This window comes from Ambystoma mexicanum, chromosome 2q (assembly GCF_040938575.1).
Source record: "Ambystoma mexicanum isolate Mex_15411 chromosome 2q, UKY_AmexF1_1, whole genome shotgun sequence".
NCBI lineage: Eukaryota > Metazoa > Chordata > Amphibia > Caudata > Ambystomatidae > Ambystoma > Ambystoma mexicanum.
The window spans coordinates 1,303,048,127-1,303,074,713 of NC_090924.1; the positions used below are offsets into that span (position 1 = coordinate 1,303,048,127).

Below are 26,587 nucleotides of genomic sequence, written 5' to 3' on the forward strand. Positions count from 1 at the left end.
CTGTAAGCAGCCCCCCCCCCGCATTCAAAAGAAATCCCTGGTGTCTAGTGTGCATTGCTGCCCGCGCATTGAGCGCCCTGCGCCCGATTCGCAGACAGCAATGCTGTCACACAGGGTGTCGTTGGAAAGGGGAGAATCTCCCCTTTCCATCGACACCTTGCCTGAAAAATTTGCTGGTGGCTAGGGCCCTTGAACCCCCTCCCCCTTCCCATCACGTATTTTTCATTTTGTCATTTAAAAAAAAAAAATGGTATGCCCCCACCCCTGGGGGCAGATGGTTACCTGTCTGCCCTCGGGGATCATTATATATGTGCCCTTTGGTGGCCGGGGAGGAGAGGGCTGCTTACTGTAAACAGCCCCCACCTCACCCCCGCATTCAAAGACATCCCTGGTGTCTAGTGGCCATTGCTGCCCGTGCATCGAGCGCCCTGCGCCCGATCCACGGGCAGCAAAGCTGTCACAGAGGGTGTCCTTGGAAAGGGGAGAATCTCCCCTTTCCAAGGACACCCTTTCCGAAACAAATCCCTGGTGGCTAGGGCCCCCAATCCCCCCTCCCCCCATCACTTTTTTATAGTGATTTTTTTTTAACTTTTTTTTTATTTTGTGCCCCTACCCCTGGGGGCAGATGGTCCCCTGTCTTTATATATGGGCCCTCATGCTTTGGGGGCTGGGAAGAGGGGGCCGCTTAGCTAGTAAGCAGCTCCCCTTCCCCCCGCATCACAAACGGATCTCTATTGATCCTGTGACATTGCTGCCCACGGATCGCACGCCCTGCGCCCGATCCGTGAGCAGAAATGTCACACAATGGGTATCGTTGGAAAGGTGAGAATCTCCCCTTTCCAACGATACCCGCCTCGATCTCCAGCTTGAAATACAGCCAGAGATCGAGGCGGAGAAAGAAGGGCACTTGCCTTCTTTCTTCACCGCAGCAGCCGAAAATGGCTGCTGCAGTGATTTTACTTTGTTTTACGCCGACGTGCCTTACGCACGCCGATGTGAAACTGAAGGTAATCCAGCCCCCTGGCAGTGCAGGATCGCTCAAAACAAGGTGCCAAAAAGGACGGGCTATCTCGTCCTTGGCACTGCACATGCACTTTCAAGGATGAGCTACCTCGTCCTTGGCACTAAAGAGGTTAAAGCACGGAAATGTTGATATTTGAATGAATCAATAATGCATTTCATCCAGAGAGAGAATATCAGATTATTAATGAGATGAGAACCCCTGGTTCCTGCAGCAAAGTACCTTACCTACCCTTCACCTACCCGGGCAGGAAATGTGATGATATAACCAACCATTTCGGAAACCAAGTCCTAAACGTACAGCAAGTCATGAAAGCTATAATAAGGAACGCAGTGGGAAGCAGTAATCAAAACACGGTCAATGACTTTCAGCTTGAAACCCCAATCGATGAATAGCTTTAAACAAATGTCCAAACTAGACTTTAAACGATTGGTGAAAATTGGCTACAAAACCAGCTCTCCAATTGACTCCTGCCCTCTCGAACAACTAAAAAGAGATCCTTAACAAGGAAACATCAGCTTTCTACTTTTGCAAAGGAATTAACTGCTCTCTCGAAACAAGAATCGTACCGAAAGCTTTCAAGAATTCCTATGTCAAACAACTTATAATAAAACCACCACTGGAGAACCAGAAGACCTCTCCATCTTTCATATCTCAAACATACCTTACTCAGCAAAAATTCTGAGCTACATATACAATGAATTCCTGAAGCATGCAGAGTCTAATAACTTACTAGATCGTTATTCGGCCTATGAGAGACACCAGATTTGCATTATTTGGGAAAGCCTCAAAATCACAGCAGACGACATTACCTCAGCACTAGAACTCCTCGACATTTCAGTGGCCTTGACACTGGTAGCCACTGTATACTAATTGGAAGGCTTGAAGAAACCAGACTGCATAACACAACTCTACATTGGGTGAAATCTTTTCTGATGCACCGCACATAAATCACCTGGCTCTTCCCTTTCTGTTCAAACTCATGACCCATTCCAGTGGAGTTCCCCAGGAATCTACTCTCTCGCTGCTCCTTTGAAGATCTTAAATTCATATGGGCTCACCTGTTACAACTATGCGGGTGACACACAAATCGGGTGACGCACAAATCATATGCAACATGAGTGCCAATCTGCTTTCTTAGAGTTTGGTGTAGAAACATGGAGTATGTTATCCATATGGGGGGGGGGGGTCCAATATCTGATAGACTACAGCGCTTTGTTTGATGGGGCTAAAGTGGGGAGCTTACTCATGGTTCAATTAGGATTGGTTAGAACGGCTAGGCCTATAACGGCTGTGTGGGTGGCAGTGTAAAGTGGTAGGAGATCTTTGAGTTGAGTCAATCGATGAAAGGGGGGAGTAGGTTATAAAAGGCAAAACACCTGCAGCCCTGCTCTCCTACCACTGTCCTTTTGCAGACCAGTCCATTTCCCTATCTCACATTGCCACTGTCAGAGTCTCTCTCTCTGTCTTTCATTCTCTAGATCTCTGTATTTGGCTGGACAAGAAGGTGTTTGTCATGCGTTGGTAGTGGCAGGGGCACTGCTCGTTCCTTCAAAGGGTCAATACCCTGTTGTCTCCCAGAAGCCTAAATAATGTCCCAATACAGGCCAAAATTACATTCTTCCACCCCAAATAGCCGCAACTGACTTGTTTTTGAGGCTGAAGGAGGACTTCACTATTGGAGTGATGCTTCAAACCTGCAGCTGGATCTTCATGATGACCCGAGGTGCAGAAAAGATGGATGGTGGAGCATGAAAGAGGCATGTCAAATGTTTTGTCACATGTTGTAAAAATGTCAGGACCGTCTGGCTCTTTTAGCAATGTTTATTCTGCTAAGGTGAGTTTCCAAGTGATGGTGGCCTTCCCACTTACTTGTTTTACCTTGTTAATGAGTCTTAATTCCTTTGAGCAACTGCATATGGTCCCTGCTTCCAGAGACTTTGAGGTTGTATAACTTTTTACTACTGTAGTAAAACAAAAGAAGGATCCATGGCCGGCATCCATCCATTGCTATGTTTGGGTTTTTTTAAAATCCCTTTTATTCAAGTTTTTTAACAATCGGAAGTGACCAACACCGACGCACGTGGTCTCGAAGCCCCCTTCCTGACTCTCCCAACCAAAACATCCTCACAACACTACAGATGCATTTACTATAACATACATAATGTGACATTAGGGTATGTGCAAGAGTAAAGAAAAAGCAAAAAACAAAAACCATGAGCCAGGACAGCCATGTTTGTGCATTTCGAGTGGAACTCCGTCTACTAGACAATGAAGGCAGGCATGGGTGTCTGTCCATGGAGAAACATTGATGGTGATTCTGCTTTGCGTAACACGTGTCCAGGATACTCTAGATCCATTGATATGTTCTGTAGGGTTGCATCTCGGTCACTGATTTTTCTTGTTTAACCCATACTGAACTGGCTGACCAATTTTGTGGTTCCATGTCAACCCCAACTAGATTGATTACGCCCACGTCACCTCCTATGTCGACTCCTCCGCGGTCAGTTTTTAATGAAAAAGCAAATTGTCATTGTCGTCTGCACTTCTCCCATGAGGCCTTCAGTATTTTTGATATTCACTGAACGATGAAGACGTTTCAGGGAAGTCTGGTACACCAAAGGTCTCGTCTCCGATGCAAATGCTGCTTGTACCTCTGGACAGCCTATGTCTCAAGGTTAGAGTGCCATAAAAACTGGATGTTTCCTTATGAGTCCCCCAAACAGCTAGCTGTGTGGGATCCATTGGTTGGTAACAGCTTTTGATTGATTATAGTGGGGTACAGCCTGCAGTACCCCATGTGTGTCCCTACCAGGAACCCCTCATTGAATCTGTTACTGCGCCTAGGCGCTAGATATTGCTTAATATATTTGAATGAGCAGAATACAATTTTTATATTGAAGGTCCATGGCCACTGCCTGCCTAAGTCTACAGATGCCCAAACCAGATGTGACCGATTTGTAAATGGTGCCTGGATTCATGGTCTGATTCCATAAAGGAGAGACAGAATCTCAGGAAAGTTAAAAGTAGCACCTCCCTCCCAGTGATTGGATGGTTGCCAACAGTTTGAAATATATGCAATTCTTTGGTTGGGTGATTGAGTTTCCCTTTCCTCCCCCAACCATCTATTTAGCCCAAGATTCTGCATACTTACATTGTCGATCCTCACAAATACTGAAAAACAGTTGAAGCTAAACCAAAAAGAAACTGTGCTAGTCTCTGCACTCTGAGAATTGTTTTAATGTTGAAAACTTTGCAAAGTATCTGCAGACACCAGGCCTTTACTGGCTAGACAGAGACAAGACATGGTGCTCTTTTCCCTTGTCCCAGTGACGCCAAACAATTTTCAAGCTCACAAGAAGGGCTTGTTGTCAGTTCCTGCGTGGATCCAACACCGAGGCGGAAGCATCAGGCAATGAGAGCACATGTAACTGACAGAAACCGAGGTCTGCAATTGATGCCCAACAAAGAGAACTAAGTTTGAGCACCTTTACCATGTGCCCTCCAGAGGTATTCCCTGCCCTGATCACTGTTCACACCATAACTATGAAGAGGTGAGAACACATGCACTGAGAAGCTTGTGAACTGAAAAAGAATTTTGCTTGCGGTTACTTAACTCAAGGAGGAGCCACTTAGGACACCAGGACTAGTGCACTCTCTTCCACACAGCACAGAATATGTGAGACACCTGGTGGCTCTACCGTGGTTCCTGAGATCCACTGAGTGCATTTCCATCTTCTAGATTGGACTGTCCGCACTATGCCAAATGCCAGAGTTGAAGCTCTACCATACCGGAAAAGTCTGCATTGCACCCAAGTATGGACAAACCCTCACCTGTGGTTATTTCACCCCCTCGACTCCAGGGTTTCCCATCACTAATGGAGCCAAAGCTCACAGGTTTAGCAGACCGACTGAGTCTGCATGGATATCTTTGGGCCAACATCAAGTAACATTAACTCTGAGTTACACTGAGTAGCAAACAATCCTAGAGGCCTTCTGAGCCTACATTACTTTACTTATGTTTAACAAGTTACAGTGTGGATTTACATTTGACTGCTTTGTAAACCTTTCTTTGTTCAGTGTAATAATGCTACCCTGTATTCTTTTGTACTCACTCAGACCTCCTGAGAGTTCAACTTGACTGTTTGACTACAGGAAAAAGCTTAAGGAAATTGTATATGAGGCATAAGAACGTAATCCCCATTCTGGAACACATGGCTGAGAGAGTCCACTGGAGGCCCCAGGGACACTTCAGAGAAGGCTCTTTTGCAGTACAAGACATTGGGAGTGATTGGTTCCACAGCTCCAAGCGGTTGAAGCACCTTTGCAATCGACCTCAGACGGCCTGCAAAGCAGGGCTCTGCTGGGACAGCTGCGGGCTCAGGGTGCCAATGGTCTTCTGCGCTGTTCCGATAGTCGTTGGATCGGCTTTGCTCTTCTGGATACTTGGCTCTGTGTATAGGTCTATTCGGACCTATTGGTGATCTGCCGGTCTGCATTCAGGACCCCTCCTCATATCCACAAGTTCAGTGAGTGCTCTCACCCAGCTGGCCAATGAGGAGAACTGCCCCACTCATGCACGCCAGCAGTGGTCCAATCCGGGACCACTACGGCTCTCATGCCCTCGTGCATCATTAGTGTAGATTGGTACGAGACAGTCCCAGCCCACCTCCTGGGTCCTACACAAGTGACATGCATTGGGCCACGAAAAGCGGTAGCTTTCGTGGGCGAACACATGCCCAAATAAGGACTTCCTGGATCACAAAGATCAGGAGGAAGACCAACGGACAAAATGGCCAAACGAAAAGTCAAGACTTTGTGGCTAGTCCATGACGGACTCTAGCCACAGTCATGAGACGCACTCGGTCGGCACGGTAAGGCTCAGTCAAAATTCATAAAAAATACATGAAAAAGCTTCTGCTGCCACCAGTCTACTCCTAGGCATATATATTGTCCAGTAAACGAAAACACAAGGACCCCATTGCACGGTACTGTAACGTACTTGGTGCAATGAAATACAGTTGCCAAAAAGTGGCAACAAAGTCGAAAGTCTAAGAGAAACAACGTTTCTCAGTACTGACAGCATGAAGGATATGTCCGATTCCCCGTAACGATGAGCGTAAGCCCAGTGGAATGCGGCTGAAAGCTGTGCTCCAGTGACAAGTCAGGACAGGAGGTTGCAACAAAATCAAAACGTTTGGTGGCTCCACAAATATAGAGGTCAAATACCAGTAAGTTAAATTTTACCTAACAGTACCTTATTGAAAAGACCTCCATTGCTGGGTTTGTTGTGGTGTACTTCGGTATGTAAATGAAGTATTGAATGGAACTAAAAAACCTCTGGCACCTAAATAATGTCCCCTTCCCTGCCCACTTCAGAACTGTGGGTTGTTCATTTTCCCCGTCATGTTTTAAATCATAAACTATGAATAATCCCCTCAATTTCTGTATCGTACCTTTCTGAATTATTTGCTGATTTTTCTACCACCACTTCGTTCCTACGTCATCTGTTCATTTCCTTATACTCGTATGCCGTCCTTTTGCCTACAGGAATTCTTTCAGAGTACTTTACTTCGAAAGAATTCCACTGACGGAACGTATCAAAATATATATGGGAGACGGGGAGGGGGGGCAAAGGGGTGGGGATGGGATTTGGGGAAGGGGGGTAAGTGTATGGAAAAGGGGGGTAGAGTGGGAACCCCCACCTTCCAAATAAAACAAATAAAAACATATTTGTCAGCGGAATTCCGACCATGTAAAGTACTTTTCTGTCAGCAAAACGAGATGGAACCCCTGATACTAAGATTGCTTTGTGTTTTCATCGAAAATACAATTGATTTGTGTTTATTGAAATCATCTTAAGTACAATGTATGCTTGAGGATAACTAAATTTAACTGGGTGGTGTCACTCCTCAGCAACATTACCATTGCATAAACCAACAATGTCAAGTTGACAAATCAAGAATGGGGGGATACTATTTGCTTTTATTAAGAACCATGCGCTAACATGAGTATGGAGCAAAAGCTGCTCCTAACTGGTTAATAAATGTTTTAATCAAGGAAGCTTTCAGCACTCCCGACTTGCATGCAGCCTGTAAACAGCTACTTAATATCCCTCTTGAACCTAACTCTAGAATACTTCGGTTTCAGTTTCTATTACTGGTGGAAACTGTTTCCTGATCTTCCTTTTGACCTCATGTTTTATTTTTCTTCCCTCGCACTCTAGTTTCAGGTTTCTTTAGCTTCTGCTCTGATTCGAAAGCATGCTTAACTTTCTGTGGAAGTCCACTTTCATTGGCAGTTCCTCAAAGCCTGAGTTTACCGCCTATGGATCAATATCCGGCCAACACTCACAAGCTCTTTTCCAAGAAATCTACAGCTATTTTTAAGGAATCTGCTCCACTATTTTCATTTTGTGTAAAATGGTCTTAAGAGCACCCTTCTGCCATTTTGTTGGCCTTTTTGCACATGGCTCTTTAAGAAACAAGGGAGGAGGTTTATTGGTGGAAAGGAGGGCGAGACTAAAGAGGAGTCATTCATTTGAGCTAATATTGATATGGTAACTAATAGGCCTTCCGTTCTGTGTGTGTGTGCCTGTAGAATGGGATGAAGGGACATTTTAGTGGTGAGTCGGTTAGTCAGGCAAAGAAAGGGTGGGCAAATGAGGAGCATATGGGGTGAAGTGTTTGGTGACTTGAGGGACATAAGTAGGATGGTATGCTCAGTTGGTGGTAGTGTTTGTTAGTGTACTTCTCGCTTTTGAGGTGTCTGACCCAGATGAATTTGTTTTTCAAAAGCCCTAGTCGGCGAATGTGTGTGTGCCTATGGGTTCCTTGTTTGTTCTGGGGTGTGGCATTAATTGAGATGATATTGCTGCAGGCACTGGTGTGGTTCATTGAGGTTTAGATGTTGGTTGGGTGCTGGTGTCAGTTGCATAGATGTTGGTGCTTTTTCTCTGTTGCAGTTGATTGGCAAGTTTGTTCGTTGTTTTCTCAAATTAGGTGATCGTCTTCTGTGCAAATGTTCTTGTTGATGGGTAGCGTGCAAATTTCATTTTGAGGGATTTAGAGTCCCTGTCGGCAGAAGGCATAATGGAACAGGCATAGATTTTTTTTAAGTGAATCCTTCTTTTGATTCGGAGCCAGCGGAGTGTGCAGAGCGCTAGAGTGATGTTTGTATTTTCCAGCCTTAGAAGCAACCTGCTGCCAAAAGCTGGGCTCTTTGTAGTCGTTTGACTGTGATTCTGGAAGTTTATGGTACAGTAAAGACCGTTGGTGTAGTCTATTTTGTTGGTTAAAGTGTGATAACTGTCCTATGTGTGTTTCCAATGGATTGGTTTGACTTGCCATTCAGTATTGGGTTTTATAAAGCGCAAATATCCACTCTGAGATATCGTGGTGCTATTGATTGAGGCAAAAATATGAACATTCCAGGCCAGCTTGGAAAAGTTGGGCCTAGTCTTGAAAAGCTGTAGAAACATTCAAGGGAGATTGAATAGGTAATTTCTCTGTTTCTTCCTAAATGATAGAAGATTAATATGTTTATGGATGATCATAGGTATCGAATTCCAAAGTTTTGTGGCCTTTATCTAAAAAAGACAACCTCCCTGATTCCCTTTAAAATTGTGCAGAACGTGCACCAGTCTTTCATTACCTGATACTGGGGCACATCTAGGCGTGTACGAGTTGAACCTGATCGACAGAGGATAATGTATAAATACCATACATAGGCTCTTGGAACAAAATTCCCTTTTTAACAGGATGCCAGTGCATTTTCTGCAAAGCTTATGTGATGTGGTCAGATCTCTTAAGCGTAATGAGTATACTGGCAGCTGTGTTCTGGATTCTCTGCAGCCTTTTCAAAGACAAAGATTGAAGAACCAACTAAACACTGTTATAATCTAGTCTTGTTGAGATCAAGCCATTCTTCACCATAACCTGGTGTGCAAAGGTGAAATGGCAAAATATATCTGATTTTCCTCACAATGAAGAAACAGGATTTAGTTATCGCTTTTAACTGATTATTGAGAGTCAATTATCTACGGTAATACTAAGGATTTGAATCTCTTGTTTTGGTTCTGTGCATGGACTGAAAATATCTGGGCAAAAGAAAATATCTGGGCCTAGTTGCTCCAGATTGGGCCAGGAGATCGTGGTACCTGGATCTTCTGCAAATGTTCATCTGTCCTCCAATGCATCTTCCCCAAAGAGAGAATCTTCTCTCGCGAGAGGGAGGTCGGGTTCTCCATCCAGAGGTCAAGACTCTCAACCTTCACGCATGGTTTCTGAAAGGTTGAGATACAAGGACTGCGACCTCTAGGATGACGTAATGGAGGTGTTGCTTTTGGCCGGTCGGCCGGCAACAAAGTCTCTGTACCGTTGCAATAAGTTCTGCGACTGGTGCAGAGAAAAGAATGTTAATCCTTTTCAGTGGTCAACTCTGGATGTTCTGTCCATTTTTGCTTTCTTTAGTTATGTTATGGTAAAATCATTTGTAGAGCATCATGGCCCTAGAGAGGCAAGGAACCAGAAACAGGAGGGGACACTAATCAGCCCAGAGTACTGAGATGAGAGAACAATTGGGTTTTCAACGCCTTCCGGAATAACAGAAGATTAGGTAATGATTTTAAACATAGTGGGAGAGTGTTCCACAGCTGTGCTGCAGCAATCGAAAAAGCTTGCCCCCACCCGAGTCAATCAAAAAGGGGGGGATGCAGAGCATGGCCGTATTCGCCGACCGCAGGGGGCGTTTCGGGACATAGCGCACAAACTTTGCGACAAGACATTAAGCTCCCCGATCATGGATAGCATGGTGAACGATGCACATTGCTTCAAATTGAATGTGCTCGGCCACTGGAAGCCAATGGAGGGAACGCAGAATAGGAGAGATATGGGACCCATAAGGGGTTCCCGTTGCCACCCGGGCTGCCAGATTCTGGAGACGTTTAGCCCACAAGGGTCTTCAGGTTGGAACCATTAAGGGCTACCTAGCAGCGCTCTCAATCTTTAAGTGCTCATCCGAGGAATACTCTAATTTTAAGATCCCTTTGGTTACTCAATTTCTGAAAGGGCTCATGAATGTGTTCCCGCCTTCACCATTTCAGGTTCCAGTTTGGGACCTTACTTGGTCTTTGATGGGTGCTCCATTTGAACCACTGCACTCATGCCCATTTAAGACTGTTATGTTGGTTGCTCTTACTTCTGCAAGAAGAGTGAGTGAATTGCAGGCCCTTTCTTCCAAGCCACCTTTTACTGTATTACACAAGGACAGGGTTGTGTTAAGTCAGACCCTCCTGTCTACCTAAGGTAATTTCGGACTTTCATCTGAGCCCGAAAATTGTGCTACCTGCCTTCTATCCTCCTCCACATCCTAGTAAGGAAGAGGAGAGGCTTTGTAGGTTGGACGATAGGAGAGCTTTGAGCTTTTATTTCCAGAATGTCTAAGGTGAGAGTGGATGACCAGCTCTTTGGTATACCGGGCACAAACTAGGTCCGGTTGTGTTTAAACAGACCTTGTCTAGGTGGATCATCCTCACTATTTCTGAGTGCTATACTTTGGTGGGGGCAAGATCCCTCCAGAGGACTTGCGTGCGTATTCAACCAGAGGCATGGCTTCGTCGACAGCCCTGCAAAGGGGTGTCCCAGTAAAGAACATATTTGATGCTGCAATGTGGTTTTCGATACACACGTTTACCAAGCATTATTCACATTATTCCCTGGATACTTCCCATGCTCAAGATGTGGCGTTTGGTAAGGCAGTCCTTTATTCTGCCCTTTAATTTCCAATATTTCAAAATTTTTCACCCTCCTCCAATTTATTTATACTGCTTTGGGAGTCTGTCAAAGAGGAGGAATAAGTTGGAAGGCACAATCCATTCGAAGAACAAGTTACTTACTCCTTGTAACGTTCTTTGGACTGGATGTTCCTCCAACGTATTCCTCATCGCCCACCCAACCAACCCCTCTGTAGAATTTCCTGTGCTATTACAGCTTTCGTTCCAACAAGGCTAAGTACGGTCAGGCCCGATTTGTGGCCACTTCTGCTACACGAGGACGGTGGCGGGGTGGACAAGAACTGAGTCTACGGGCGCTGAGCATGCTACTTATAACATCCAATGACATCACCCTCGACTGAGGCCTTCAAGGGACATCGACTCGACTCCATTGACGCAGGGAGCCCTCTGCCGAAAGATTTACGAAGCAGCCGAGCTGTGGACACTGCATGTAAAAGATGAGGAATACGTTAAAGATGAGTAATACGTTGGAGGAACATCCAGTTGAAAGAACATTACCAGGGGTAAGTAACTTGCTTATCTTACTGTGGTCAATAATAGTGTCGTAAATCATGAATCTGTTCTTTACTGCAGATCTTGTGCTTAGCCGCATACTAGTCAAGTGACTTTTCTTATGTTTGTTAGTATCCATACGTTGTAAGGAAGTCTTATTAAAAAATGAGTTTGTCTCACAGAAATGTTTGTTGAGAGGTAGGCTGTGATCTTTGTTAATCTCGTTTAAAACTTAATTTACCTTGTTGTCAGATGGCAATTATTTGTGATCCTGTAGCATGTCCATACGAGTAAAGAGTGTTGGTTTTATAGTAGGAGTATTTACAAGAGTAGTCCCGGACTGGGTGCAGACGGGCTTACCTTGAATGCGTCGTTGGCACCGATGTCGTGCCTGCTGCGTGGTCGTGCATTTTTGCACCCTTTTATACTTCCTATATTCACAAAGATGGAAAGAGGACTACGCTTCCATCAGCCTCTCCACACTAGGATTATATACAAAGTGTTTTACTGGCTATACCTGATTTAAACAGGCATCGGCAGGGATCATCGATGAAAAGTGCACCAACATAATAGTAACATTAATAGTAATTTAATAAAAATAATGTGTTTTTAAAAGAAAACTGTATGGCAAATAGCACATTGGATCTGCAAAGTCCTGTTTAAACAGCTTTTCAGCTCAGAGATTTCACAGTGATACGTTTGGAGAGTACCGAGTTAGAAGCAGCAGCACTTATCATGGCTTTAACCTGGGGTTCTAGTGTAAGATCACCATTTGTGATTCCAAGATAGTTACCAGTTGTAATGGGCACTGGCCAACTGGTCCTAGGTCCGCACAGGAGATTGATGTGGGGTTTGATTGTGTCATACCACAGCTTTGATTTGGTTAGGTTAAGCTTAAGTCTATTTTTAGTTATCCTAGAGTCCACATATGCAAGTGATGTGTTGAGGTCTGGGGTGTGTTCTGTTGGTTCATTTGTGAGTTTATGAACTATTTGCATGTCCTCTGCAAAGTTGAAGCCTGTGAGGACTGAATTGTTAATAAGAACTAGTTGCAGGGTCATGTAAATGTTGAAGGTGAGAGGTTGGATCATTGTGGTCTTCTGCATGTCAGGTTGCAAGGATATGACCTTAAAGTGGCCATGAGAGTTGTTGGTTTTATCTGTCAAGTACGAGGCGATAAGTGTAGTGCCTTTAAATATTACTCCAATGTCTTCTAGTAATTTTTAGTAGGAACTCATGGGTACCGATGTTGAAGGTTGCCTAAATCTCATATAGAATGATTGCACTGGGGTGATGTTGGTGTCCTTGTTGTTCTGTAGGATGTTCCATTTTGGGTGTAGTATGGCTTCTATTCCTCCCCTTGGTATGGTCTCTGGTGTGACTCATGGAGGGTGCTGTTGTGTCTGACACATATTCCATGTGTTGGAACTGTAATACTCTGCAGCTTCCACTAGATGTCGGCCTACGCACAGCATGTGAATCTAAGCAGATACAAGCATCAGAAATACGATTATGGTGAGTAATGTATCCCGTATGGGTGTTCAGGAATTGATAACAAAATTAAAGGGGATGGGGGTTTGGGTGGATTACCCCCCCTGCCCAAAAATAACTAAAATAAAAAAATTATAATACCCGCGGGGGAAAAAAACCTGAAAAATTTCTTCCTGCAATGAAATGACATGGAACCAGTAAATTGCTGGGGCGCTGGGGTCAGCCATTGCTTTTATTAAGGAGTGGTTTGACAAATTGTTCTAAAGCGGGGTTGGATGATGGCTTGTTTGATGATGGTATTGAGCAGGGTTAGAAAGGCAGGGGATAGTCAAAGTTGTTTATTACTGTTTAGATGTTGGTGAGGGGGGTTTCTGGAAGCCTTCTGGGTTGCTGTCGTTGATTGTGGAGAGGAAATGTTGGGTTGTAATAGATGTAATGCTGTTGATGGGGTATTAGGTTATGTTGGTAGGATCTCCTCAGTTTGGTGTGGTGCAGTTGGTCCTTTCCTGTCTACGTCTTGGATTTGTTGAATGATTGGCTGACGTTTATCGTGATGCAGTCACAACATTTTTTACATAGGTCTTGGAGCTATGCTACAGGTGGTAGATGAAAACCCTTTGGTGTGTTGCATTGTGCTATGTACCACATTTTAAAATGTTGAACACTCACAATGTACGAGACTAAAGTTGACAAAGGCTGTTGATGACAGTCAGGAGGGCATCTCCTACTTTTTTTATACCTGGATTCCTGGCCTCTGCCAGGGTTTGTCCAAGTCTTCCTTCCAAATACTATTCCAGTCTCTCTATGACTCGAGCGAGACCTTCTTTCTCAACGAGTGACTGCTAGAGTGGAATCAATGGGGTTCCTGCCCAAGCAACATAGTTGCCAGCTTGCAATAAGGTAGATATAGACGTATACAGGCCTTTAATTATGTTCCTCCATAAAGGATTTGGTACTGCTTAGTTACTATTATTCCCCAGTGTTGATTGGGTTACATCTGACCTTGAAAGAACAACCCCTGATTTCTTGTCGCACTGGTTCTTCCTAACCAATGTTTCCATGATCTTTCTATGCCAGGGATGCTTCAGGTGCACCACAGAAAAAAAAAATTAAGTGCAGTTTTGTCTCGTCTGGATCCAGACTGCACACCAGGCATCCATGTTCCATCAGCTTGCCTCTTCCAATCAATGATGCTTATATATCTTTGTCTAACTCACTTCCTAATTGTTGCCCCCTAAGCAACTTTCCTTGCAGTTCCTCTTTTCCTATTCCTACTATAATAATAATTTGGTTATTAGTAATTCTATCAGATTCGTCCACTGTCTTAGAGCTGTAGAATTGGCTGTCACCTATATTGCACACTTGTGGTACTGCATTTATTCCCCAAAAGGATAAAGGGCTGGGCCCACTGGTGTATCTGAACTCATGTCACACAGCATCAATCTGTTCCCAAGACAAGTATTTTGCGCACTTAATCAGTCTGCCTGAAATATCCACATGGATCAAGGATAACTGCCTGACCCTCTTCATCTGGCAAATACTGGTAGGCAATCTAAACCATTCTAACCATCTATAGTAGCCCCCTAGTGAAGACATTGATGGAGATGATAGCTAGTAATACAAGAGGACTGTCCCTGGCGCCTGAAATCCTTTTTTACGTGTCGCTCCTTCAGAACACAAGAACCTCTCAAGCCTAACCCCCAAGCATCCTTTCCTTTCTCATCTCCCAACATTGCAATTTCTGCGTTAAAGACTTGCAGGTCTTTTGACTTGAAATGAAATTCTACCTTTCATTAAGTTTATCACTTTCCCAAAAGCATAGGTATTCAATACAGTCAAGGTCAAGCAACAGTTTTGACATTTAAACCATGTTTTGCATCACATGTATCTAGAGCTCCTGCTCCATGTTCCCCCAAACTCTAGAGACCATCAGGTCATCTCTAGGTCCTCCAAGTGTACTCTTGACGACAGCCGTGTCTATTTGAGCTATTTCAGTATGCCAAAAAGAGATTGTGCGTTCCCGCTCCAAAATGTGTTCATGCACTCTTTCAAATAATACATTCAGGATGGAGAATCTAGGTCAAACCTGTGATTCAGAAGCCTTAATTGGCTTTGTTTGGTGGATCTGAAAGATGACATAAAGAAGGGCCCTAGAGGATTTCTTGATGAGAGCATTGCCAGTTCAACTCGCTGATGTCCTTCTTTCATTGTTGTCATGAATGGTTTTACGAAGTTATTTGAAGGGATGGTATCCTGCACGCTTCATACCCCTGTTAGTCATAATTGCATGGAACAATCTCCAGCAGAAGAGGCAGAGTCAAAATATAATTACATTTTGGAAAGCCTGGAACAGATCATATTCAGTAAGCAAGAATGGTGTAGACCGCATAGTTTGTGTGCCAACAATGGTCTTGGTGCTTGCTAAACAAGTTTTCCATTTTAGAACTTAACTGCCATCAGATTCTGGATTTCTATATAACTGGCTCATGGGTGCTGCAATACTGAAGAGGACCATAAACAGTTTATTGTTGACACCTGGGGTTCTCAGTTGGCCACCTGCATCATCCATGCAGTCTTTCCAGTTATCAGACCATCAGGACTGACTCTGACACAGGTCAAGACATTGCTTTTGCTCCTCACCATCCGTGATAACTAATTCTTACTTCTGTTCTACGAGAACAGTGACTTGATTATGTTATTGAGGTGTGTGGTTGTTTGATCCATGTATCAATGTAATGCCACTAAACACATTTAAATACGGGAAGGATTGAGTTAGATTGTTAAAATTGTGGAGGTTCTCCCAAACATCTCTTTGCACCGTCTTCTCATGTTTTTACAAGCCAAAACCCTTAGATATCACAGAGTAAAGTGATTCATGGGAACTGGATATCGCAGTGTTAAGTGGCATTTGAGCATATGGCGTCTTTGCCACATCTGTGTCATTAGAGGCACAACTCTTATATGTGCAGTACATGACCGGGGTCGGCAAGTGAGGTGCCTCTTTTACCATTATTTGGACAGGAAAGTCCTTAAATGCTTTTCCTCCACCATCAGTGATGTATAGTCCTTCAGAAGTTCCATTTGCCTCAATTCTTTTAATGGTGGTCTGCCCTTGCAACCCTTGTCATTTCCGTCAAACTGATTCTCAACCTATCACAAAGCCTTGTATATCGATTTCAGAAAGATCTCCGGCTTCTCCATCCCACCTTTCCATTTTCAATATCTGTATTTAGTCGTGAATAATTTGATCCTGCCTCCTTCAAATATTGATGCACCAGTGTGGCGGGTCAGAAGAAGGACAAAGACTTGTGTCTTCCATTTTGGAATATTCTTGATTAAAAGAAAAAGTGGAAACGGCTAACTTCCTAAACTATGGGTTTTCACTGCCTAACACAAACTAACTAGGGTGATCGTTGGTCATCAGTGAGTCCAAAAGGAAGGATCGGTCCTCTGCCAAAACTAATCTAACCTGTCCCCGCTAGGATCAAAACCAACTAAGGCAAAGGAGAATTACTCCCTTCTCCTGTGGTCTGCTTTTGAGTATGTTCACTTAGTAATATATTAGTAGATAGTTCTTGTTAACTACTTTGATCAAGTCGTGTAGTTAGATAATGGGGCTCTTCAATTTCTCTACCATGTCCTTTCCACTTTGCTTCCTCCTTCCGATATTGTTCTTCTCTCTCTTTTCTTGTTCATTAAACTTGCAACTTTTTCTTTACTTAATGTCCACTCTTTTCCCTGGCTGGGCCAGGTGGCACTGTTCCCATAATGATTGTCACTCTGCCCCACCACTTGATAGTTACTGGAACAAAGAGTGTCCTGTGTGAAATACTTGGGGATTAAACATCCTTGCTTCGGCTTGTGTGAGGCCCAGATCGTTTTGGTCTGTAGTGCAGGCTTCCTCAGGCTGAAAATACTGAGGAAAGTCCTGCCATTTCTTCCTCCGACCTACCGAACCATGGTTGTCACTGCCTCTATAATGGGCTCTCTGGACTATTGTAACAGTGTTTATTTGGGGCAGCCCAGATTCTTTGTCCAACTGGCTCATTCGGCCGTGCTCCTAGCCGAGCGCCACTGTCCTCCGGTTAGAAGCTGGATTAAGTTCAAGGTCCTGTGCATCGTTCACCATTCCGTCAATTCTGTAGGTCCCGTTTTCTTTGGTCAAACGTAATGCTTACGTAACAATACGCAGGTTACGATCCGCTTGTAAAAATTTCTTAGTGGTCAAGGTCCGGGGTACGCTCCTTCTCCGTCCTGGCACCAATGCTGTGGAATTCTCTCCCGCAGACCTTACGTGACGTGACGTCCATCAGCTCTGCTTCCGAAAAGCTCTGAAGACTTTTCTTTTTAGGGCTTGATTCTGTTGCCTTTTCGGTCCGTTGCTAGCGCCCAGATGCCTCGAGCCTTGCATTGTTGCGCTTTACCAATTTAAATACATACAAGTATGTGGGTTCCAGTAACGATTCTCACTTCTCTCCAACTCTTTGATCTTACTGGGATGAATATTTATGTTCCAATACTGATTCTCGTTCTTCTGTACTACTCGTTCTTTACTGGGACGAGTATCCGTGTTCAATTAATGATTCTTAACTTATTCTGTCTTTATTGAGACAAGTATGAGTGCTCTCATTTAGATTCCCACTCTTCAGTAACTTCAATATTAAGTCCCCACTAGGACGAGTATGATTCTTCCCTTCATTATTCTCAGTATTTTTCCTGGGTCTCCCGCCTTCACCATTATCCTTTGCTCTCAGGGTTAGCCTTACCGGGCCTGTGTTAAGGATGGGATCCTTTCCTCGGTTTTTCAGGTTGGCTTCTCGATTCTCAGTTTCCAGCTCTTCTTCGTTGCACCCACCATGTGCTGTAGTCGCGTAAGTGGTCAATGCGTCATTATTGGAAGTCCATCGACTCCGGTCACGCCACCACTTCGGATTCAGTTGCTCGACTGAGGTTTCCACCCGTCAATTCTTTACTTGGGGTTTCTCCCATGTAGGGTTTATACAACAGCTTCCGCCTGGACTTGAAAACTGCACGTCCCTGTCTCCTTCAGCTCTCCTCGCACGGCTGACTAGAAACTGCTAGGCTTTCCTCTCGGCACTCCTCCTCCTTGATTTATGACGCGTTGCTAGGGTTTCCCCCAGAGAGTAAAGTCCTATTAAATGAGTACTCTGTATTACTCACATAGTCTTCTCTGTATTGGAAAAGTATTTCTATTCATGTTTACTTAAGTTTTCTACATGTCAATAACAAACATCAGCTTGCTTCTCATGTTATCTTCGTGATGATGGGTTATAGATGAGTGATTTAGGTTCTTCTTGTCCCCAAAGGGGGAGTCTCTCCCAGTGAGGTCCCGCTTCCCTCTTCCCCTAGGGAGGATATCATAGCAGGCTCTCCTCCCTAGCCTCACAGGGAAAGGCTCCGCCCTGGGGATAAATGGCTGAATCCCGCGATTCATCACACCAGATACAAAAGGAAGTAAGCCATTCTGTTTCTCCAGCTTAACTTTTGAGGCAATGCAGCTGCTTTGTTGCCTGTTCTAAGCTGGTATGTAATCTGATATTCATCTGGCTATTATGCACCTAGAGGTCGACGTCCTTTAGTTCTATTTGACAACTTATTGGTGTTTGCAGAAATACATGCAGTTAATTTCTTTGTGCAGTGATGTTTGCAAACATTTTGATGACTCTCATTCCCATACAGATCGATTGTTCAGGCCATGATGTCCCATTTTGGGAATGAGCTAAGATCCTCTTCTGTGAGCTTTTCTTGGCCTCTGGTGCATCCTTAGCCATTGGTCGGCGAACTCAATGTTCTACTTGAGACATTTTCAAGGTCTTTTACCCTCCGAATCAGCATTTTTAAATTATTAAAGATTTCCATCTGACTAAGTTTTTTTTGTTTGAGGAAATACCACAAAATATGGATGTTTCTCAGAGTTCACTTTGCAATTAAGAGCGACTGGCAGAAAAGGTCATTGTGAAAGCTGCCGATAGCGGCATCCAGTTCATTAGTTTGACCTCTTCCACGCTCCTTAACCCTCATTCCCCATTATTTGTGGATCCTTCCTCCAACCCCCGTTACTGTACAACATGTTACTGCTTTCCAGCTAGTTTTTCGCTCTGAAAAGCTTCTACATACATACTTGCATACTCCCACTATCCATCCGGCACATAATGGAACTCCTCGCCTTCAGGAAGGCACTGAAAAACCTGGTTCTCCCCACCCCCCGCACTGTTGCATTAATAACCCGGACTTCTTGCCCAACATGACTTCCTCCACAAGGGTTCTCGGGTGGTTCATCATGGAGAGTAGCATATGGTCTCTGTCACGAGTTCCAGATACTCCTGTGAGACTGGCAATTGCGTGGTCATGAGCTCGATCCTCCGTAGGTGACTATGCAATATTGCCTCAGCACATAAAGCCAACTTAGTAGTTACTACTCAACACAAAGACGGTAATGACAAATGGAAATATGATGTTGACCTTCTGTGTCCCACCCTAGATTTGTGCCTGTAACCGCATGTCGTCGCCTTGTATGCCATCGAGGCAGGCTGTTCTGCACACTGCATGCAGCAAAGCATGCAACCACAATCTGTTATTTTAGGGGTTGATGGACTTCTTACTTGGCCTGCGGCCCCTCACTCGTGCTGCGACCCATGGAATACAGCTGAGACCCTCGTAAAATGTAGCCCAGTTGTTGCATAGCCTCTGACACGGTATTCCTCCCCATTCCTTTGTAATATGCGCTGCATGACTCTAATAATTGCAAAAGACCAACATCACCCATCAGCCGAGTCCCACAATAAAATTCAATCCAGTTATCACATAGCCTCTGACATAGAACTCTTGACGCCTCTGCAACACGCGCTTCTGCTTCAAACCTAGCCCTATCCTGATTTGGCAATAAATGCACGCACGCATTGTACTGCATCCTTTCATTTAAAGGCCTGCTCACGCTACGTTCTTCCTAAGGGCGTTCAACCACCTCAGTGCTTCAAGCCCAGGCTATACAAATATCACCTAAAATAACATATCGTGTTTCTGAGATATGAGATGGATGGACCCGATAGAAGTGTAAAATTCCATGCAGAAGAATAAAGAAAAGTATTTTTCTAATTGTGAAATCCTGTAACATATCGGATGTGATCAGTCTGTAAATGTGTTGGATGTGATCAGTCTGTAAAGGTGTATCTCTAGATACTATATCAAGTGCAGATAACCAGGTGAGCCAGACAACCTTTCTTAGTTTTTCTGCTGCCTGGCCTATACTGTTTTGTCCCTACCCACCAGTATTCTGCGCATTGAAATCTGTTGTAGTGAGTCTGGAATCGAAGAGGGGCAAATCTAGAAGTAAGGAAAATGTACTTGCCTATATTAACTCTCTGGATCTTAGTCTTGTAAGGGAGGCATGGTATCACAAGTATGACACTGACACAAGATGTACAATTTGTAAAACGTTTATTCAATTTTCAGGGTTTGGAAAAACTCCTGCTTTGCCCTCTAGCTATGATGGGAGTAGTGTCTACCATCAAATAATAAAGAAAACACAGTCCTATTCAGTGTCTGTCCAATCAAAATGGCTTATACTAACACAACCTAATGCCTGCCCTATCTCTCATACAAAAAGTGTGTAATGGAGAAAATGTATGCAAAGGAAAATCAGTGTTGGAATATAAAGAATCAATGTGGCTGAGTCAGCTCTCCTCCCCACGTTGGACAGCACAGAGAAAGCGGCCCACCATGGACAGGATGACACAATCTGGCCCAGGTTCTCAAAACAAGGGCAGTTAAAATGTGTATCAAGGCCCACCTGGCCTTTTGACGCTTAAGTCTCTAATTCCAGCTTTCAAAAGTTCTTTTAGAGTTCAACAAAGTGTGCGTAGGGCTCCCTGCGTCCGGCTCGGACCTTTCAATCACAGCACTGTAGGGGTTCCCTTCCCCAAGCTTAATTCACCTTCTTTAGGGGTTCCATTCCCCTAACTTATCACACTTTCAGTCTCCCTCAGTCAGGCTTGGACCTTTTCCTGATGTCGAAGAGTTTCAAATGTGCAAAGCTTTTACTATACCCCTTCGATTTTATCTTCAGCTCACACTCTTGCGTTATCCGCTTCAGTGTCTCTTGGTCTGGTTAGTTCAATATCATAAGCACAAAAGTTCAGCATTCACCTTTTCACTTCCCTTTTTCCAGGGTTAATCTTGATTATTCACTTTGTCACTTTATAACAACACATTTCACCTTTCGCTGAGAGTTTGGAGTGGGCTACTTTCGCCAGACCTCTCTGCTACTCTGTATCGCTGGCTTCAGTTATTGGTAATTTAAAGTTCACCACAGATCTGCCTTCTACGCGTCTCATCCACACGCGTGCAGCCATCAATTGTGAGAGAAACTGTTGCAACTTCAATCTTTTCTAAGCACACACCGGTCGTTTATGTTGCTCGCCAACTCACCGGCTGTGTGCATTCCTTTCTTGTCTTTACAGTTTTAATTCAACTCTGTCATTCACCAGGGATGGTTGCTGATACCCTTGAAACACAATGCAGTCTTCTTGTCTGGGATTGGGCTTTCTCCACGTATCTTTCATGTCTCTTTGGAGACAACGACCTCCTGCAGGGAACTCCTGGGTTTCTCTACGCTTTGCTCTCATCTCTGTCTGTCGCTCTTCTCCCGTATGTTTGCCTTTATCCTGGACGATCTGCTCCTTCTTGTGTTCTACCTTGCTTAGAGTGTGTCTCTATATTCCGCCTTTTATCTGTGTGAGGAGAGCTAATGGGTATCAGATGTATGTGATTAAAGTCAAGTGCCTGACTTTGCCTGACCCGGAACATGTCCAATGAGATGCGTAAGGGTTAGCCTCTTTACTCTGTCTCCCTCTTCCTCTGCACAATGTTTTTGTAGAAAAGGGTGGGGCAGTTGGGGGACATCGGAGAATCCTAGGATGGGTCATGGGTACGGGAAAGGGAGGAATACTGTGTCTCAACATTGGTCACCTCACTCCCACAAGACCTCTCACCCAGAGCATCCCGCACTGGTCCACCTCAGGTTCGAGAGAGAGGAAAGAGCCCCTATCTCTATCCTATGTTCCCCTCATGTAATTTGTGGAGATTTCCATTACCAACACCAACCCTGGCTCTATCTCTATCCTAGGTTCCCTCATGTAATTTGTGGATAACTTAAATATTCTGAACTGAGTGATTGTGGTGCTGAGTAAACACAAAGGAGGTACGAATAAGGTCCCAATAGAGTAGACGTGCTGTGCATCACATGTACATTATGTACATTTTTGCAACTGCTGAGACAGTTCTTGCGCCTTCCCTATAAGGGCGGGGTCAGGGATCCCTTGGGTTAGCAGCAGAAGTGAAGTCCTAGATTAGGCTTTTCCCCATTAACACACAATACACTTAATAATGCTATACCTGTTTGCTCAGTACTGAATCCCTGATAAGACACACCAGCATTAACTCTTATGTTGCATGTAAGTGGTCTTGTATAGCGCCTTTCTGGCACTATTGGTGGCCATGCTGCACTTGGCTCTGTAGAAAACAAGTGGCTTGGGACTGTCCTTATTGGGACAGGCAGATGCGAAACCTGTAGCGTTGATGGGTGCAGGTTGAAAATACTGAGTTTCCGAGTGCCATTCTGTTTCCTATGGGTTTGGCGGATAAACTTGGGAATATGTTTTCCATTGGGAAGAGCCCACGGTCTGATTAGACTACAGCTCTCCCTTCCCCCTCTCTCTCGCTTCCCCCTCTCTCTCGCTTCCCCCTCTCTCTCCCTTCCCCTCTCTCTCCCTTGCTCTCTCTCTCCCTCTGCCTCTCCTTGCCTCCCCCTCTTCCTGCCTCCCGTCACACTGTTTTGGTTCAGAGAGGGCTACTTTAAATTTGAGAGCAGCAATCACCCATTTCGCCTTCCTTAGTATGCTTGTTACAGGTTGAGAGATTCCTCAAACCTCCCACTCTAGCATGCTTATGTACTGTGCTCTGTGACCTGCTGGCAATCCTGTTATAGGGGCAGGCCCATCTTGGGCAGGAAAAGAAGACCTTTGTTAGACGTTGGTCGGGACAGTAAGCTGCATCCCTCCTTGTTGCTCGTAGTGTCTACTATGCTGTCTCCCACAAGGCCCAAAGCTTTTTTCCCACGGGTCAAATCACTGCAACATTGAATTTTCAGTGTCTATGACTATTGGTATGTAAGTTTTCCCAGCAAAGCATGCAGATTTTAAGGGCAGTCCTTCCCAGGGTAGGGAGAGGCCATCTGGAAATAGCAAATGTATAAGGTGTGAGCTGTTCTCCCACAGAAGGGCTCCTGACTGCCTCACCCATTAACAGCTTGCACTACAAAATCGAGCAGTGTATAGAGACTGCCTTTCTACAGTAAAGGGGGGGGGTTGTATTGTGCTTTTACATTTACAAAATTTACATAAATTGCTATGATCTTTGGGGATGAATGTCAAAGAATTGTGTTTGTGTAGTTTTGAACTGGTTCCAAAAGCTACAAGCATACATATGTTTTGGGCTTGCAGGCTCCTTGTGATGGTCTTTTCATGTTCTACTTTCTTTCGCCTCTCCATTAGGAGGATAGCACTGTTAAAGCATGAGCATGTGAGGTACAGTATATGCAATTTAGGAAGATGGTTCTGTTGCATAAGGTCTGAACATGTATGCTGCAGGATATGCGATTTAGGGGGATATCTGCTGTCACCTTGTATGGTTCAGGGCATGTGATTTAGAGGGGTAGCTATGCTGTCTAAAGTTTGACCATGTAAAGTACAGTATATGCAATGTATGGCATAGTTCTGTTGTCTAAGGTCTGACTATGTACGATGTAGAACACATAATTTAGGAGGTCATCCCTGCTCTCTACACCCTGGTCGTGTACAGTGCCTGACGTGTGATTTTGGGCAATAGTTTTCCATTAGTAATATGTTGCATTCCATCTGCCGCTTCTTCCTCATCCTGGTACCCCATTCCCCCCACTTTACTCTATCTCGTCTCAGTATCCTATTAATAATCCATTGCATTCTCCTGCCTCCCTGTTCCTTGTCCCAATACCACATGACCTGCCTAATTTTTCCACATGGCCTAATTTCTCAAACTCCTTCTTCCTTGTCCTTGTTCCCCATGGGTAATCCATTGCATTAACCTGCCTTTCTTCATCCCAGTGCCTATTAGTAATCCATTGCATTAACCCATCTTCCTCTTCCTCTTCTCAATAGACCATTAGTAATCTGTTGCATTACTCCTGCCTCCCTCTTCATCGCCCCAGTATCCATTACACCCACCTCACTCTCCTTCCTTCCAGTAACCTCTTTGTAATCCACCTCACTTTTCCTCACACTAGTACTTAATTAGTAATCAGTTGCAATAACCTGTCTCCCTCATCCCAGAACCCCATTAGAAATCTGTTGCATTAACCCCACTTTGCTCTTCCTTGTTTCAGTACCCCATTAGTAATCCATTGTATTACCCCCGACTCCCACTTGCTCGTTCCAGAACCATTTGACCCCATCTCACTTTTTCCTCATCCGAGTGCCCGATTAGGAATCCGTTGCATCGTCCCGAACTTACTGTTCCAGTACAGAATTACCTTAACCTCACTGTTCCCTGTAATGTATTGCACAAGTAACGGAAGTGGTCTTTTATAGCGTCCTTGAGCATGTCATACCATGTTTTGTCTAATGTTTGCAAGGTTGCAGCACTGCACTATAAATCATATTTATAAGGAAGGATTTTGTAGGGTTAAGTAGTTGAACTGTGGGCCAAGCAAATAAAATGAAACAGATTTTGTCAGATTCGACTGTTTTAATGGTTTCAGGTAGACAACATGCATACATTTGAAAGCCCCTTTGAAACCGTTTATTCTGTAAGAAAGTGCTTTATCTTCAGCCAATCAACCAACATAAGAAAGTGCTTTTATTTTGTTCCCTTAGAGCAGAGTCGCTGAAGGAATCGATGTCCAAATCACCTAAAGTCAAGCCATCTTCAAATCAGCCAGTCCAGCCCTCCAGAACCTACTTTCCGCTAGGACCAGACTTTTCCTTGAATGATAAACCTCAAGCAGTCCGAGCAGTGCAAAGTAATGAACCTTCACGCCCAAAGTATACTGCAGAGGAGATTGAGGTGCTCCGGTGAGCCATAGAGAAACCTTCATGAGCATTTATTATGAAATACATATTCAGAAATTACAGCTTTGCATAAGCATGTTTTAAGTATTCATGCATGTATGTTAAACTGCAATAGTAACATTTTCAAATAAAAATGTGCTTTATGTGAAATTATTGCAGTATAAAGAAAATGTGCAAGTAGGATAGCTCATTGCGTTCAGTACACTCTTCAGGTATTTGTGCAGATATCTGTTGGTAAACTGCAGATTGCAGGTTCGAGTCTGGGCATAGCCAACCTAGACTTTCAGCCTACTGAGGTTGATAACAGGAGTACCAAGTTGGATAATATGGGCACCAACCACAAAGTGTCATGAACCAGTTCAGTTTGTAGTAAGCACTATAGAACTTATTAATTTGTATACAATTTAAATGAACAGAATGCACAAAAATATATTTTGCATATGGTGATATTAAAATAAAGAAAATGAACCTTCGATAACAAGCAAATCTCCAAGACTGCCAATAAGAACTAGTAAATATGCATGCTATCGGAGCAAAGCCCATGGATAAAGCAGACCTCACTCTTGCTATTCAGTCACAGTTCTATATAATGTCTTCCTAAACAACCAAAGCAAGATATATGGGTATGGATCCACTATTGTGCATCCCCTGCACAAGCCGAACCTCGTGACTTTTACCCTGCCGGGGCTGCACTTTGGTGTTACAGGACGGGGGGATGGGTCGAGGATCCTTTTGAATACAGAATATGCATCCACTACGTTTGCTGGAGTGTTAGAAAGAGGATTTTCCCATGTGCATAGGGTTGCACCGCCATGTAGATAGGCAAATCTGTATTTCCTGTTGGCATGTTTCCATTTTGAAACTATGCACATGGTCCATTTGGCCTCGGTGGAACTTGTTGAATTATTGCTGCCAGGGTGTTGCACACATTCACTGCACACCCTCAAAATTCTCTTTGGCATGGGTGCAATACGGTTCCCCTTCCAAAGTCCGTCAACACTAACCGTGCATCAGGCGCTATTACACCAATATTTGCACTGGTGCATAATATGCTTCCTCAAAGTGTGCGGTTAAACTGCTTCTTTGTCACAGTATATTGGGCTATCCTATTAGCAGCAGTTTCATATAGGACACACTTTTATATGGTGGGCTGCCTTAAAGAGTGCTAAAGCATCTTTGTACCCTACACTAGATTCTCAGTTGAGTCTTTCACAATACAGCCATTGATTTCCATTTATAAACTGACCACGGAGTGAACCAAACTGTGCACTAGGCATGGAAGACTTACTCGGGAATCTGGTACTGCCACTGAACTAATGTCGGTCTGCACTACCTCCTAAGCAATCAGCCTTTTTTCTTGTAGTACAGGTGCGAAAATTGAGTGTCCTCCCATAGTTCCCCCTCAATAAACTTTCAGTGCCTCTGCCTCATCTGTAGACTAAACACAAGGCAGTGTATGTATGGAGCAGGCTAAAGTAAGGTTTTTATTCCTGCTAGACCTTTTCTTCCACAAGACCTGATACAATTATGGTTTAAGTCACAGAAGATTGGGGTTCAATTGAACTTCAGAGCAGCTCACATGAATATTGCTGTCCAAGTTGCATGGTACTGTTAAAAACCTTAGAAAAAAAAGGAAGGTCCACCACTATCTTGGTGGGCAAACACAGG

General features: G+C 44.1%; 1 protein-coding gene across 2 annotated transcripts in view; it reads left to right on the top strand.

Moving 5' to 3' along the window:
- Positions 1–26,587, top strand: part of CAPN7 (calpain 7) — a 578,129-nt gene that overhangs the window by 58,833 nt on the left and 492,709 nt on the right. For both annotated transcript variants that reach the window (XM_069648744.1, XM_069648743.1), the window contains exon 5: positions 24,725–24,922. In XM_069648744.1, the coding sequence (XP_069504845.1) occupies positions 24,725–24,922 (198 nt within the window). The remainder of the gene's footprint in view (positions 1–24,724; positions 24,923–26,587) is intronic.